This window comes from Penaeus japonicus, unplaced genomic scaffold (assembly GCF_977035675.1).
Source record: "Penaeus japonicus unplaced genomic scaffold, GWHDUDI00000001_assembly GWHDUDI00000024, whole genome shotgun sequence".
NCBI lineage: Eukaryota > Metazoa > Arthropoda > Malacostraca > Decapoda > Penaeidae > Penaeus > Penaeus japonicus.
The window spans coordinates 2173058-2189282 of record NW_028234426.1 but is presented as its reverse complement, the minus strand read 5'-3'; the positions used below and the strand labels follow the sequence as shown (position 1 = coordinate 2189282).

The following is a 16225-nucleotide window of genomic DNA, read 5'->3' as shown; positions in this document are numbered from 1 at the left end:
ATCTAATAAGTATAACATATCATTCTTTTTTGATCACAAGGAAAGTCTTGAAATCTGGAGAAACAAGGAAATGGACTAGTGCAATTCTAAGGGAATGAGGTTCGCCTTGAAAGAAACCTTGAAACAGTGTTCATAAATTCTGTGAAACAGCCTTTGATACATGAAATAGATTGACATATATTACGGCCCATGATGTAATAACACATGTATAATAAACGCACTAAATGGCATAAGTGAATTACTTTGAAAACTCATAGCTGGCACTGTAATATCATAACAAAATTATCAAAATTGACACGGGAGTGTTGTAGCTTCCTATTACACTTCTTATATTGCATCTTCACTTTAAAGAAAACTATTAAAATCGTGTTATATTTCAAACCTTATTCTCGTTTCCAGGTGTGTAATATGGAAAACGTAGACCCTCTAGGTATTCATACAGGCGAGAGCTTCGTAGTGGCTCCCTCACAGACGCTAACCAACAGGGAATACAACTTGCTTCGCTCCACTGCTTTGGCTGTCATTCGGCGTCTGGGTGTGGTTGGGGAGTGCAACATTCAGTATGCTTTGAATCCCTCTTCGGAGGAGTATTATATCATTGAGGTAAGTTTGGCTTCGTAATTGTTGTTGTATGTTGAATTTGTTTGTCAGTGTTCAACATTGGAAGTATTGTATTTCGTCTCGTATCTTCCTTTTTTTATATTTCAGATTAGTATCACATACCTTAATATGATGTAGATCGAGACACATTTTTTCCCCTTTTTTTTGCACATGGCCTGATCTTTCTTCCTCCTTCCCCTCAGGTCAATGCCAGGCTGTCCCGGTCGTCCGCCTTGGCCTCTAAAGCGACTGGTTATCCCCTGGCTTACGTGGCCGCCAAACTCGCCCTCGGGAAAGCCCTTCCTGACCTGACCAACTCCGTCACGGCCTCGACCACCGCTTGCTTCGAGCCGTCGCTTGATTACTGCGTGGTCAAGGTGCCGCGATGGGACCTCTCCAAGTTCAACAGGGTCTCGACCAAGGTGGGGCAGTAGGCTTGGTTTCTGGGAGAGAAATGTGTGTGTGTTTGTGTGTGGATGGATGGATGGATGGATGGATGGATGGATGGATAGATGATCCGATGGATGGATGGATGGATGGATGGATGGATGGATGGATGGATGGATGGATGGATGGATGGATGGATATGTAGAAATGCCTATAAGGAAATCGACTTCTTTCATGGCGTTGAAAAATGTGTGTTTGTACAATATGGTGGTTCAGTTGGTGACTTGAGCATTTTAGATCTATATAGAGAGGTTACACCATACACCATCTGCATTTACAGATCGGAAGTTCCATGAAAAGTGTTGGAGAAGTGATGGGCATCGGCAGGAGCTTTGAGGAGGCGCTGCAGAAGGCCTTGAGGATGGTGGATGAGACTACAAGTGGATTTGATCCCTACTGTAGCGAGGCTGATGAAAACGTCAGTGGAGTTTCTTTTTTTTTGTTAAGAATGATTTGTTCATCTCGTTGTTGAGATTCGTGTTGGAATATGAAAGAGAAGTTAGATTTTTTTCAGTATGGAGAACTTGGAATTTTTTTTCAGTACGGGGAAACTTGGAAAATAAAAAAAATAATGGTAAAAAGTATACAATTTGAAGGGCCATGGAAAATTGATACGTTAAAGTTTTTAAATGTTTATTCAAGTAAGAGAGTGAAGAACCAGATAAAGAAGCTCACTAAGTTACTGAATTTTGGATACAATACTACCATTGCGTTTAATAAGACAAAACCCAAAGTGATTTAGTAAAGGATAAGACATACTAGCTAGCCTATGATACCCAGATGTTAGGTAATAGTGCTTAAAAATCTTAATATTAAAATTGACTTTTTTTTGCCTCTTCGTCACAGGAACTCCAACAACCGACAGACAAACGGATGTTGGTTCTTGCAGCTGCCCTGAAGAAGGGTTGGGATGTAGAACAGCTGTACAGTCTAACCAAAATAGACAAGTGGTTCCTCTATAAGATGAAGGTAGAGTTTGTATTCATGATTAACAAATCCAAGTTGAACTTTGATGTTGACTTTGATGTTGTTTTAATTAATGATCTGGAGATGGTTCTTTAGGACCGATTTTGTTGCACTTATTGCTATTTCTGACACAATAAGTGTAACACTTTTTTCATGATTTAGATCAACGGTTGACTTTGATGTTGTTTTAGAATGAATGATCTGAAAATAGTTCTTTATGACTGATTTTATCACACTTATTGTTATTTCTGACACGTTCATTAATTAGATCAACGGAACTAATTCTTGCTTTGCCTTTTGTCACAGAATATCACCGATATGTATGATAAGCTAGAAGGCCTTGCTGATGAAGAGATCTCGGAAGCGGTGTTGCAGCGTGCTAAGCAACTGGGTTTTTCTGATAAGCAGATTGGAAATGCTGTGCAGTGTACGGATCTGGCTGTGCGGGCATTGAGGGAGAAACATAGTAAGTAGTGAAAGAAAATGAAAATGGATGTGAGAAACTTGTTTGATATTTTACTGTGAGTGTAAATCATTAAATTTTGATTTCGTAGCTCTTATAATTGTTATTTTTTACAAGGGACCTGTTAATTGATATATTGTCTGACAAGTAATATATTTATATTTAGAATTCTTCCTTTTTTCTCATGAATTTAGGACTAACACTTAATATGTTCTTTGTGACTGTTCAAGGTCAGATGGTTGTACATTTCATTTGAAGTTTGCACATAAATCATGGAATTACCGTTTGAAACATATTTTTTTGTGTTTTACAGATATTATGCCTACTGTGAAGCAGGTAGATACAGTGTCTGCTGAATGGCCTGCTGCCACGAACTACTTGTACCTCACCTATAATGGGAACACCCATGACCTTGCATTCCCTCCTGGTGCCACTCTTGTGATAGGTATTTTGGTCTTTTTCTGTGTTTTATGGTAAGAGGTTGCGTAGAAAGAGGGATGTCTAGGTTGTTTAGTAACTTTATTTAGGAATTTGCATTTTTTTTATGGTCTTATTCAACCAGTATTGTATTAAGGATGTACCACTGAATTTATTGGATTATCAAAGTTTTTTTATTTTCTCAAAACTGAAAAGAAACTTGAATTATTTTTTCCACTCTGATAAAACAAGAATGGTGTCAAGAATTATTTCTTTTAAAGGTTCATTACTCTTGAGAACTCTCCAGTCTGTTCATGACAAGTACCTGTTTGAAAAGTAGTTTTGGCTTTCACTTATAAACTTGATTCAATATATTCATTTCTTTAATTTGCACTTCTATCACGTAAAGTTAGATGCTGGTTTTAGAAGGTATGATATTCATAATATTCATAATATTTGATTATCAGTTCACACTGCTCCTAATCTCCACAGGGTCTGGTGTCTATAGAATAGGGTCATCAGTTGAATTTGACTGGTGTGCAGTTCAGTGCCTCAGAACCCTTCGCAAACTAGGTCATCGTACGATTATGGTGAACTACAACCCTGAGACCGTGTCGACTGATTACGACATGTGCGATCGTCTGTACTTCGATGAAGTGTCGTTCGAGGTTGGTAACACTGTTTGTGCTTTGTTGGGCGTTTGGAATAAGAATAGATAGTTGGTTCGTATGTTTTAAGTGTGGTATCTACAGATGTGATGACCCACTTGGATGCAGGCATGGTGTGTGAATCGTAAAATTAGGTTGTAGTTCTAGTTCTGTCCTCGCTGAGATTCCCCGATTCCTGTGTTTATCCGACCTCCACTTTTTTGCTTGAATAGGGAGTAGGTGATGTACCTGAGACCCTTTAGAATGGGTTTTTTGTGTAAAACTAGCGTGACTTCTTATAAAGTTTGAGGACTGCTGACATCAGTTCCTCAGCTCATCTTGCAAGAGGAGGGTCGATGGCCATAGAGGCGTATTGACCTCTTCTTCACGGACTGGCATCAGGTCATCGGGTGTTGACATGGCCAGTGTTGCCACATCGGGTTCCTCGCTTTCTGACATAGAACTTCAACAAATGGATTTTTCTGGCAGATTTCAAGCGGGTGATGATGGTAGAAGCAGCTGAGGATTAAGGAATGACATAAAGGCAGAAAACCTTCATAATAGCGAAAGTAAATGTGATCAGAGTAAATAAAAGACTTGCAAATTGATCATTCTAGAATTATTGAGGTAGCTCATGCAACTGTTCGAGATCACTGTTGAGGCTAAGGGTTAAGATTAATGTTATGATTCCCCTGCAACAAAAAAGAGAAGAGAAGTGCAGAGGGAGGAGAGCATAACAATCCCCAATGCTTGGTTGCAAGGCCTGGTTGCAAGGCCCACCACATGTGACCTTGTTGCAAGAGGGAGATGGCAATGCCAAGAATGGCCAAGTTATGAGTTAGTCATTGGTAAATTCAGCGAAGGAAATACTAAGGAACAAGGATGTGGATTCTTTCTGGGAAGGAGATATATGCAACTGCCAAAAAGTTGCATAGATTAGTGCAGAGTATGGATGCATATGTAAAAAAAAAACTTGCATTGAGTAATGGGGAAAAAATCAAAGAAAACCGTGAATGGTTTTGCAAAGAAGTGCCAATAGATTTACCAATGAATGAAATAGTCTAGTGATAGACATTCAGGAACTGTTTGAAAAATAGAGATACTCTATGGATGGAGTCTGCTAGTATTAGGATATTGTCATGAGTGTGAGCAATTTACAAATTAACGATATTTACTATGTTTACTACTTCATATTGAAGAATGATATTGACGTACTATTAATTTGCCTCCAAGAAACTAGATGAAAGATGACTCTCTTAATCTTTGTTATTACCGAGTCTACCATTACTAATCCAAAGTATATTGAAATTAACCCTTAATGCAATTTCAGGTTGTGATGGATATATACAATTTGGAGAACCCCAAGGGTGTGATCCTGAGTATGGGTGGACAACTTCCGAACAACATTGCTCTGGATTTGCACCGGCAGAAGGCTTGCATCTTGGGCACATCACCGGAATCCATCGATGGAGCCGAGAACCGGTTCAAGTTTTCTCGCATGTTGGATCGTATTGGGATTTCTCAACCCCAGTGAGTACTGCTTTCCGTTTATTATGTACGGGGTGAATAGTTTGCAGGTTTTGTTTAAGGAAGGAATATGTCATGTCTATAAACATTCTATGTTTTGGATTTGATTTTTGGATTTGATTTGGTATTCCATGTTCCTGTTTATTGTGTACAGGGTGAATAGTTTGCAGGTTTTGTTTAAGCAAGACATATATCATGTCCATAAACATTCTATGTTTTGGATTTGATTTTTGGATTTGATTTGGTATTCCATGTTCCTGCTCATTCTTCCCACACGATTCCCAGGTGGAAGGAACTGACGAACCTCAAGTCAGCCCAAGCGTTCTGCGAGGAGGTCGGCTTCCCGTGCTTGGTGAGACCGTCCTACGTGCTTTCAGGAGCAGCCATGAATGTGGCCCATTCGCCCCAGGACCTGGAAACGTACTTGAACCAGGCAGCGGCTGTTTCCAAGGAGCATCCTGTTGTGATTTCCAAGTTTATTTTGGAGGCGAAGGTAGGGTAGTCGCGTACCTTTATTCCTGTGGATTTTTTCTTTTTGTCTGATTTGTTATCATTTGTAAACATTTTTGATGACTATCATAAATATGTGTGGTGTTCAATAGCTTCTTTATCCTGAAATCACAATGCCTGTACACCAAAGTAAGACCATCATTTCAAGTTAGATTTCAACCCTCCTACTTAATGTGCACAAACCCCCCCCCACATCAAAACCCTTCCGATTCCCCTCCAAGGAAATTGACGTCGATGCTGTCGCCGCTGACGGGGAGCTGGTGTGCATGGCAGTGAGTGAACACGTGGAGAACGCTGGAGTTCATTCCGGCGACGCGACGCTCGTTACTCCGCCTCAGGATCTCAACTCCGAGACCCTTGCGAAGATCACCTCCATTTGCGCTGCGATTGCTCGTGCGCTGGAGGTGAACGGGCCCTTCAACATGCAGCTCATTGCGAAGGTATTGCGAATATGGGAAATGTCTTGTTTGTGTTTTTTAAGATCAAGAATGTATGACGTATATGGCAAATGTCCCGTTTTTTTATGAGTTCTGATATTGCATCAGCTACATTTTCATCTTATAGTATGGAAAATGAAGAAAAAATACGTATCTAGCCGAATTTATATCAAAACAGTTCTAATGATCAAACACATGCTTGTGTCCGCTTCCACAGGATAATCACCTGAAAGTGATCGAGACCAACCTGAGGGTCTCTCGATCCTTCCCCTTCGTCAGCAAGACCTTGGACTTCGACTTCGTGGCTTGTGCAACCAAGGTGATTGTGGGGGAGAAGGTGACCGCTACAGACGTCCTGCGTGGCTGTGGCAGAGTCGGGGTCAAAGTCCCGCAGTTTAGCTTCTCTCGTTTAGCTGGTAAGTTGCTCGCTGCTGGAAGAGAATGCGCGTAAAGCTGTATTGATAGAATTTGTGTAAATAGGAAGAGGAATTCTTCATGGGTGATTTGGATGTGAATTTGTACTCTGTTTTGATGTGTTGGTTATGGAAGCTCTACTGCGATTTCGTTGCAGTGATAGATTTCGTTTCAAATTGTAGGTGCAGATGTTATGTTAGGCGTAGAGATGGCATCTACAGGCGAAGTGGCTTGCTTCGGAGAGAACCGCTATGAGGCCTACTTAAAATCCATGATTTCCACCGGGTTCGTCATTCCACAGCGGTCAATTCTTCTCTCTATTGGCAGCTACAAGGTAGGTCCTCGAGAGCTCAGATAGGACACTGAAATGGAAGTAATAAATTTCCAAATTCATAACGGAGAGAAAACGGACAAACAAAAAACTGAAAAAAAGTACTAGCAGATGATTTAAATGAGTATCCCCTGTATTTTTCAGCACAAGAATGAGTTACTTCCTGCCGTAAGGACATTGGCACAGATGGGATACAAGTTATATGCTTCCTTAGGAACAGCTGATTATTACTCAACGCACGGAATACAGGTAAGGGGCAGAATTGCTTGTTGAGTGTGATTGGAAATTTTAATCCATACTTCAAGGGATTTTGTAGCTGATGTGACAAGGTTTTTGTGCAAAGTGATTGGACTCAAATTTGAAGAAATTGTGATACTATGAAAACTAGATACATACAGGATACAAAATTAAATACATTGGATGATTAAATGAATACATTCCTCTTTTACCATCACAAAGTACTCTTTAGATACTGTAATATGATTTTAATAACCTTTTTACACCACAGAATAATACATTATTTCATAGGACTGTGAAAGGCTCTGTTACAAGATAATATTTTTTTTATTTCTAATAATATACACTATATACAAATTAAAGATTTATACATTGAATCAGTAAATAACTAATTTATTATCAGTGAAGATCCATTGAGGATTACCTACCGTGATTGTACACATACATTGGTATGAATATTTGTGAGGAATGTAAACCACATTTTTGGAATTTCGTGTTTTTAATGGGAATTACAGGAAATAACTACTAGAAATTTTCATGAGGATATACAAAAGAAAACAAAAATATTCAAATGGATAAAGATTAAAAAAAAAGGAGAACAAGTTTAGGCAGGAGCTTATGAAATTGGATGCCATTATAACATGGGTAATACACACACACACACACACACACACACACACACACACACACACACACACACACACACACTTGTCCGTTTTATTCTTCATTAAGTAGAGAATAATGTTTTTAAAGAGGTTTTGCTTATGAATCATATAATGGATGTACCAAGTTCATGAGTTAGTATGCCAACATATTCGATAGAGGCAATATGCGTTTTTCAAAAGCATCAATCTTGTAATAATTTCACATCACACACTTTAAATGACTTCTGTTCCACCGTAAGAGCACCATTTGATAATTTTCTCAAGACTCCATCAACACAAAGCTTCCTTACTGAATGGGAATGGATAGAATACCGTTTCTACCACAGCACACTGGCGAGCAAACTGAAAGACACAGAGTCCCTAGAGATCCGTCGATGCTTCTTCCTCGTCCTCGTCAGAGAAAACCACCATGGCTGAGGGGTCACTGAGCACACTGGGGTTGTTTGTCGCTGACTGGGTCCTACCCCTCGTCAGTGGCACTGCGTCGGAGAGGGATTCGTTGCTTTTGCTTTCTGTCACTTGCTGTTTGTTCGCCTGCGCCTGCTGGAGTCCGTTGAGGTTTTCCACCAGTCCTACGTTTTTCTTTGGCAGCTTGAGACCCGACACGGGAGAAGCCTTCATAGGGGGCGAGGGCAGGGGCTGCTGCTCTTTCTTCAGCTCCCAGTTGGAGCCGCGGATGTTGGGGTTGCCCAGCATGAGGTCGTGGGTGTCAGTCATGCCCCAAGACGACCCCAGCATGTCTTTGACGCCGCCCCTGGAGGCTAGGTTCAGTTCCTCGATTTCTCTCTTGAAGGCATCGGCGTCTTGGCCGTGGCCGCTCTCGTCCATTAGCGTCGCCATGTTGCCAGCCAGAAGCAGGTACATGTAGGCCTGGGGATATGCGCGGTACTTGTTCGACGCTCGCGCCATGCCGATGAAGTGCTTGGCGAAGAGGCTGAGTATTTTGCCTGCGCGGAGGTCTTTCACGCAGTGGATTTTGGTCTTGAGGTTAATGGTTGAACGCCGTCTCTTTCTGTCCCTCTGGGCGTCTGAGGATGAGCGCTGCGAGGCGAGCTTCCGTTGCTGTCGAAGGGCGTGCAGTTGTTCCTGAAAGTTTTTAAAGGAATTGATTTAACTTGTGTTGTTGTCCTAGTTTGTGTTGGAAGGAAGGATGATTTCCTCAGTCTAAGTTCAGGAGATTTGGACATACCTTCATGGTTTGATGCTCTCTCTCCTCTTCGGAGTCACTGTAGAGGACATCTTCACCATCATCAAGCATTTTAATCTTTCCCTGAAAATAAACGTGGTGCATCAGCAAAGAATACCAGATGCAGAATATTACGGAAACATAAAACCTAAAGCATAGAAGCGGACACGTGGATGTAAAAGCTGATTTCTAGAGTTTTTGACATCGTGTATATTAAGACTGAGAACTGGCCCCATTGTCTCGCTTACCGAGGATACACCCTCTTCACCCATCTCGTCCAGAGCATCATCATCTGTCAGTCCCAGAAGTGCAGGATTTATTTGTTCAAGACCAAAAGTTTTTGGGAGGAGAAGCTTGTACAGTTCACGAATGTCTAGCTTGGGGTAGAAGTCCTCCTCGGTACGAATTCGCAGCATAGTGTGCATCATGTAGATAGGTAGGTTGTCCTTCATACTCTTTACTAATGCCTGTAAGTGCAAGAAATAAATCAATTTAATCAGCTCTATGTACATGAACTATAATTCAAATCAAAGTCCTGATCAAATGTCAATACATGCGAAAAAGAATTTGTACTTCACCACCACGGTTCTTTCTTTACCTGAATCTGTCTCAGGTACCGCTCGGGAATAGTCTCCAGCATGTTGCACTTGTCGATGAAGTAATGCGGAAGGTGTTCCGTGGAGAGGCAGTTGTAGAGGGTCTTGAAATAGGCCTTCAGTTTGTTGCCGAGCCTCTCCTCTTGCCAGTCTCTGAAGTTGTGCTCACACATCCAGTACAGGATGAAGCGGAGGTGCTGTGTCTTGAGGCCGGGGATGTCCTGGAGGTGGTCCCGCAGGAGGAACTCGACCAAGAGGAGGAGTCTTATCTGAAAAGGAGATTTATTGAGAGTGAAAGAAAGGAAGAGGGAAGAAGAGTAAGAGAGAAGGAGAAAGAGTGAGATAGAGAGAGATTTAGTTTGAAAATGACTGGATGAACAGAAGTAAAGAAGTAACTATAAATATCTAATGAAATCTCGGATAAAAGTTTCACGCTAAGGAACACAAAGGAAAGCACAAAGACAGTGTGTAGTCCTTATCGTTCCTGAATCTGACCTGCGAGTGTCCAAGGCTCCTTAATAGTATTTGCTCTGCCTTGATGAACTGTATCTGCCACTCGACCTTCATGACGATATTAGGCTGCGAAGGATTGTAGTGGCCGATGGGTACCAAGTTGCAGCCAGTGTTAACGACTTCATTTATAGTTGAGTATTTGGGCCATCTGAAGGTTGGTTATATATTTTAAGTGATTTGACTCCTAAGTTGTTTAAACAGACAGTTAGAAAAAAACAACAACACCTTAGCAACTCACATGGGCAGCCAAGAGAATGGGATATATTTGCAACAAGAGAATCAAACACGCTATTTCATGTATGCATGTACTTTATAGAAGAGCAGTGAAGTAAGATACCTGTACAAGGTTTTCGTTGCGGGATCAGCCCTTGGTTTGCGATCTCGGAGCTTCCACTCAAAGGCACAACGAGGCCATTCTTTGTGAAGAAGCGTAGGGATGAATTCTGTGTTGAACTTGGGGCCAATCTGTTGGGAGCAAAGGGTGAGAAATGTATACTTCTCAGTAGGTCAGAGGATGTGTTAGCTTTATAAAGGCAGGGATTAATATCGTTGACTGTTTCATATTGAAAGTCTTGATTCAAAACACAGGAGGGTAGTACACTTACCCCGTCAATCATAAGTTCACTAGCAAGAATCGCAGGCATCTGAACTTGGCTCGATTCTACTAGATGTTCTTTCCCCAAAATCTTGGCTAGAGTTTCAAAATCCTCCTCGAAACATTCCATGTACCGTTCAGAAGAGAAGTAAGTCCGTAGTTCTGTGCGCGCCTTTATGCCATAGGCATCATTTTCTACCCTCAGCTTAATTTTGCGATTCATGAAGCAACCCGTGTTTATCGAGGCGTGGAGTCTGACTTGTTCTTTCGGCTTCTCTTTGACTTCTTCGTCTCCTTTGTCAGTGGTATCTTGACTCGTGGTGACCTCTTGATTGACCTCACTGACACTGGATTTCTCGCTCCGTGAATCCTCCTCCTCCTCCTCCTCCTCCTCCTCAGTGCCCTCCTCGATCCCAGCAAGGATTCGCTTCAGCGCGCCAAAGTTGTCGCCACTACTCTGAAGCTTCCTGTGCTGTTCGGATGTTATCTTGAGGCGGTCCATGTTGGGGTTCATCTTGGGGAACACCCCGCTGGGACGCCGCTCCGTCAGCAGTCGGGGTCCGGGCTTGGGGTTGGGAGGGTTGGCCTTACTCAGTATCCCGGTCGTGATGATGCCGTTTGGTCTCTTGGGATTTTGCTTCGAAGGCCTTCCCCTCGGGTAATTCTGAGGCAAGACCCCACTCGGGCGACGCCCCATGAGGTGTATAGGAGGCTTCATCGGCTCCTCGTCGAAGGTGTCCTCCTCTCCGTCCTTTTCCTTCTCATTGTCTTCTTCCTCTTCTTCAATCGAGGAGACATGCTGCAGGAAGGGTGGAGGCTCCTGTCTCGTGGGGGAAAGATCGTCTTCGTCAATGGACACCGTGGAGGCCCTTCGCAGAGGCCTGATATCTACCACAGGGTCGGGCTTCGTCTCGTCCACAGGGGGCATGAAGGCGTAGATGTCCTCGTACGTGTTGTTCCGCGACACACCGGGTATTATGTCGGCGCATCGGAGTCGCACATAACCTGTCGAAGAAGAAGAAGAGGAGGAGGAGGAGGAGGGTAGGTTGGTGTTCAGACTGATTGGGGAAAGTGACGGTTGGACTGACAGATCGACTGCTGGTTATAAGGTCATTCATGTAAACATTATGGGTAGAGCAAATTCTAAAGAAACGGAATGAAACAACCACAATATATATATAGTGTTTCCCTCTCATTAAGAACCCGGATGACGAAAATTAAAACGAAACACTTTCTTGAAAAGGTGATCGCAGATCTAATAAAGTAAAAAAAAAAAATATATATATATATATAAACAACAAAAAACAAATAGAGGATTAATATATTTAACGCAAAGCTTAATAAAATGAAATGAAAATCAGTCGCTGGATTTGAGAAACGTGTGACGGGTGAATTAATGTATTCATATTGACCAAGATAACAAATCAGCTGTTGAAAGCAGAGATAACGTTTCCTCTCAGTGGTGTTTGCTCGTTTAGTTGCTCATTTATCATTTAATCTAAATCGACCCATCACATGCATTAATTCTTTGTTTCTGATATATATTACGTGTTCGTTCTAAAGGTCATTATAGATGGGCGACGGTTTATGGAAAACGGGATTTAATTCGCTTGTTTTGATAAATTTTCTGTGATGAATCATATCATAATTATGCTCATTAACTGCACTGCTTAGCATGACACTGTCTATTTCTTTGTTTACTAGGACTGTTGTCATCATCAGTCATCGCCATTTATAAAGCCTTTGTTAATCCTAAATGTGATTGTAAGCATCAATTTTCATCTTTGTCAGTTTTATCATGAGTCAGTTTACCATCACCCTGCCCCTTCCCCTTTTCCCCTTCTCCTCTCCCCTTCCCTTCCCTTCCCTTCCCTTCCCTTCCCCTCCCCTTCCCCTCCCCTCCCTTCCCCTCCTTCCCCTCCCTTCCTCTCCCCTCCCCTCCCCTCCCCTCCTCATTCCCCTCTCCTCTCCTCCCATTCCCTCCCCTCCCCTCCCCTCCCCTCCCCTCCCCTCCCCTCCCCTCCCCTCCCCTCCCCCTCCCCTCCCCTCCCCTCCCCTCCCCTCCCCTCCCCTCCCCTCCCCTCCCCTCCCCTCCCCTCCCCTGCCCTCCAAAGGGGTTGAAATAGTTGGATATTTTTATCTTATCATAGTCGGCCATATGTAACCGAGGTAGACAGGGCAACATTTAAGCGTTTTGAAGTCTTTATCTTTGTATTTATATTAATTTATATGTTTTTTTTTTACGTCGATAACTAAGAGATTGACAAAAAAGTATCATAAGTATTTACAGTCTTAAACGATGATGATATTGATTACAAAAACAATCCAAGTAATGCAAGTAGATTAAAAAAAAATAATCACAATTATTAAACAAAGAAAACAACAATAAACCTAATCATACAAGCTTTATGAAATAACACGGTAGAGATTTACGTAATCATATCCGCAAAAGGGCAACAGAAACTTATCTTTTTGACACCTTTCTGATAGAGGAGAGTGGTCAGTAAGGTTTACTTGAGTATTTGTAGTATTTTTTCCTATCAGGTGATGAGAGAGGGAGGGAGGGAGAGGGAGAGGGAGGGAGAGAGGGAGAGAGGGAGAGAGGGAGAGAGGGAGAGAGAGAGGAGAGAGAGAGGAGAGAGAGAGGAGAGAGAGAGGAGAGAGAGAGGAGGGAGAGAGAGAGGAGGGAGGGAGAGAGAGAGAGAGGGAGAGAGAGAGAGAGAGAGAGAGAGAGAGAGAGAGAGAGAGAGAGAGAGAGAGAGAGAGAGAGAGGGGGAGAGAGAGGGGGAGAGAATGGGACTGAGAATGGAAGAGAGAGAGCGAGAGAGAGAATGGAAGAAAGAGAGAGAGAGAGAGAGAGAATGGAAAAAAAGAGAAAAAGCATTATCCCACCCCTCAAAAAACAACAAGAAAGACAAGCGTATAACCCCCACAAGAAAAACCCAAATAAACGCCCTCCCCCCCCAAAGAAAAGAAAAGAAAAAAAAAAAAGCGCCTTACCGATGTGTCTCTTGGAGTACTCGGTGCAGAACCTGTAGGCGGGGCCGTCGAGGTCGGCGTAATTCCTCCGCTGAAGTTCCTCGTATTGGTCATCAGGATACACGTCCACGTTGTCATGCACTACGTATACCTGTGTGCATGAATGTGTGTGTGTGCATGAATTGTGCTGTGTGGATTCGGGTGACTGATTGATTGCCTGATAGGTTTGTATGACCATTTTTTTGTGTCGTTCGTCATTTATTTTCGTCTTTTCTCTGTTTAAACAATTGGCTTTAGTTTTTATTATTATCGTTCGTTATTTGAAAACCTGACCACAACCAGCTGCGAATTCCCACCGATCGTCATCTATTTTCCTTTTTCCCAAAAGACGACAAAATGGCCGATCATCCTGCACTTTTTCTTTAAATAAAAACCGAAACCTTCCTCTCCAACGGCGCAAGTACCTCACCTGCAAGGACGCCGGGAGTTCCATGTAGTTCTCCTCCTTCGGGAGGAAGAGGGCGTGCGTGCCTGAGATTTCCTCGAAGCCGCCCATGTACATGATCTTCCTCTTGGAAAGGGTCATCTTCTGGCTCAGGGCTTGCTCGCGGTCCCGGATGTGGTTGCTGATCTCAGCCTTATCTCTGGGGAGGAAGAGGAGGAAGAGGGGCATGAGGAGGTGATGGGGTGATGGAGGGGCATGAGGAGGAGGACGAGGGGCATGAGAAGGAGGACGAGGGGCATGAGGAGGAGGACGAGGGCCATGAGGAGGAGGAAGAGGGGCATGAGGAGGAGGAAGAGGGGCATGAGGACGAGGGGCATAAGGAAGAGGGGCATGAGGAGGGACATGAGGAAGAGGGGCATGAGGAGGGACATGAGGAGGTGATGGAAGAGAAGGGGTGATGGACTAAAAATTGATACTGAATTAATTGATTACTTGATTACTGAATTAATTTATTGGATTAATTGATACTCCCTTTTCGTGGACTTACTTAACTTAGAGGAGGGGCATGGAAGAGAAGGGATGATGGGAGAGAAGGGATGGTGGAGGAGGTGAAGGTGGTGATAAAAGAAGAGGAGGATTTGCAGATAGAGAATGGAGAATGATGAATGAATAACAATCGGTTATCGCCCATGAAGAGCACCAGTGAACGACGGAAACGACCATTCGCAAAAAAATATTAAAGAAAAAACAAACAAACAAAAAAGTGAAGGTACACAGACGTGCAAAAACCCAACCCAACCCAACGAAAAAAAAAAAAAAAAAAAACGGGAAAAAAACACCCCTTGCAGAACGACACGTACTTTCCGTAATTCTTGTAGAACTGCACCGACACCGCCAGGAGGTTGAGGATGAAGTTGTCGGGGCGGTCGTGGAAGTCCTCCCTCATCTTCTCCAACACCAGGAAGTTGAGCTCCCGCTGGCGCTCCTCCCACTGCACCACCGCCGACGGCCCCTGCTCCACCCCGAACACGGCGCCATTCGACTGGGAGGACGGGGGAGAGGGCTTTTAGAGAGGGCTTTTAGAGAGAGAGGAGAGGGGGGAGAGGGTGCTCCACCCCGAACACGGCGCCATTCGACTGAGAAGACGGGGGAGAGGGCTTTTAGAGAGGGCTATTAGAGAGAGGAAAGGGGGAGAGGGTGCTCCACCCCGAACACGGCGCCATTCGACTGGGAGGACGGGGGGAGAGGGCATTTAGAGAGGGCTATTAGAGAGAGAGGAGAGGGGGGAGAGGGTGCTCCACCCCGAACACGGCGCCATTCGACTGGGAGGACGGGGGAGAGGGCCATTAGAGAGGGCTTTTAGAGAGAGAGGAGAGGGAGGAGAGGGTGCTGCACCTCGAACACGGCGCCATTCGACTAGGAGGACGGGGGGAGAGGGCTTTTAGAGAGAGAGGAGAGGGGGGGAGAGAAAGAGGGAAAAAGAGAAAGAAAAAAAAAAGAGGGGAAAGGGGAGCAAGAGAGAGGGGAGAGGAGAGAAAGAGCAAGAGAGGGGAGAGGAGAGAGAGAGAAAAAAGAGGGGAGAGGACAGAAAGAGCAAGAGAGAGGGGAGTAGAGAGAAAAGGAGAAAGAAAACAAGCAAAAGTGCGGAGGCAGCCTTAAGATGAGACTCTGGGAAAGGGCATTGCAAAGGTGCGCTCCTGTTTTCCTCCGAGGGGAATCCACAAGGGGCGGGGGGTGGGGGTACTTCATCAACCCTCTAAATAACTCCAGAAAAAAACAAAATTGAAATAAATGGATGAAAAAAGACAAAAAAGAGAAAGGAAAATAACTCCAGAAAAAAACAAAATTGAAATAAATCATGGATGAAAAAAAAAAAAAATCGTCTTTTCGTTCGAACATTCTGCCGGAAAAATATAACCAGAACTTCCTCCTGAAGCAGCAGGGACTCACCAAGGGCTTGACATAGTCATCAACGTCATCAGAGGAGGCGTGGGAGTCCTTGCAGCACTTGGCCCCCATCCCTCCCTGCGGCCGCGGGGGGAGGGCGTGGCACTCCCCGTCACCGAACTCCTCCTGCAGAAGGCCAAGGAGGGGGGGGGGGGAGAGTTAGATGTATCTTAAAGAAAGGATATGGTAAGGAGGTATGGTTGAAGGAAGGAGAGAGTGATAGGGGAAAAGGAAACGAGGGATAATGTGTGTAAAATAATATATTCTGTCCTTCTGGATCCATTTCGACGTACCAAACTCTAG

The 16225-nt window shown here is 43.6% G+C and overlaps 2 protein-coding genes across 12 annotated transcripts in view; one reads left to right on the top strand and one right to left on the bottom strand.

Moving 5' to 3' along the window:
* The window catches only part of r (carbamoyl-phosphate synthetase 2, aspartate transcarbamylase, and dihydroorotase rudimentary), a 108406-nt gene that overhangs the window by 43505 nt on the left and 48676 nt on the right, over positions 1-16225 (top strand). For all 11 annotated transcript variants that reach the window (XM_086550567.1, XM_086550565.1, XM_086550562.1 and 8 more), the window contains exons 15-27: positions 400-603; positions 804-1022; positions 1328-1465; positions 1894-2016; positions 2320-2479; positions 2790-2921; positions 3386-3561; positions 4871-5070; positions 5353-5560; positions 5799-6017; positions 6232-6430; positions 6611-6762; positions 6904-7008. In XM_086550567.1, coding sequence (XP_086406693.1) covers positions 400-603; positions 804-1022; positions 1328-1465; positions 1894-2016; positions 2320-2479; positions 2790-2921; positions 3386-3561; positions 4871-5070; positions 5353-5560; positions 5799-6017; positions 6232-6430; positions 6611-6762; positions 6904-7008 — 2235 coding nt within the window. The remainder of the gene's footprint in view (positions 1-399; positions 604-803; positions 1023-1327; positions 1466-1893; positions 2017-2319; positions 2480-2789; positions 2922-3385; positions 3562-4870; positions 5071-5352; positions 5561-5798; positions 6018-6231; positions 6431-6610; positions 6763-6903; positions 7009-16225) is intronic.
* LOC147469013 (uncharacterized) overlaps positions 7305-16225 on the bottom strand; it is a 17290-nt gene continuing 8369 nt past the window's right edge. The window contains exons 2-12 of the mRNA XM_086550568.1: positions 15926-16048; positions 14836-15017; positions 14000-14174; positions 13552-13681; positions 10562-11556; positions 10294-10421; positions 9939-10104; positions 9446-9712; positions 9096-9314; positions 8851-8931; positions 7305-8747 (exon numbers count right to left, since the gene is read on the bottom strand). Coding sequence (XP_086406694.1) covers positions 8022-8747; positions 8851-8931; positions 9096-9314; positions 9446-9712; positions 9939-10104; positions 10294-10421; positions 10562-11556; positions 13552-13681; positions 14000-14174; positions 14836-15017; positions 15926-15994 — 3138 coding nt within the window. The 5' untranslated portion in view covers positions 15995-16048 and the 3' untranslated portion in view covers positions 7305-8021. The remainder of the gene's footprint in view (positions 8748-8850; positions 8932-9095; positions 9315-9445; positions 9713-9938; positions 10105-10293; positions 10422-10561; positions 11557-13551; positions 13682-13999; positions 14175-14835; positions 15018-15925; positions 16049-16225) is intronic.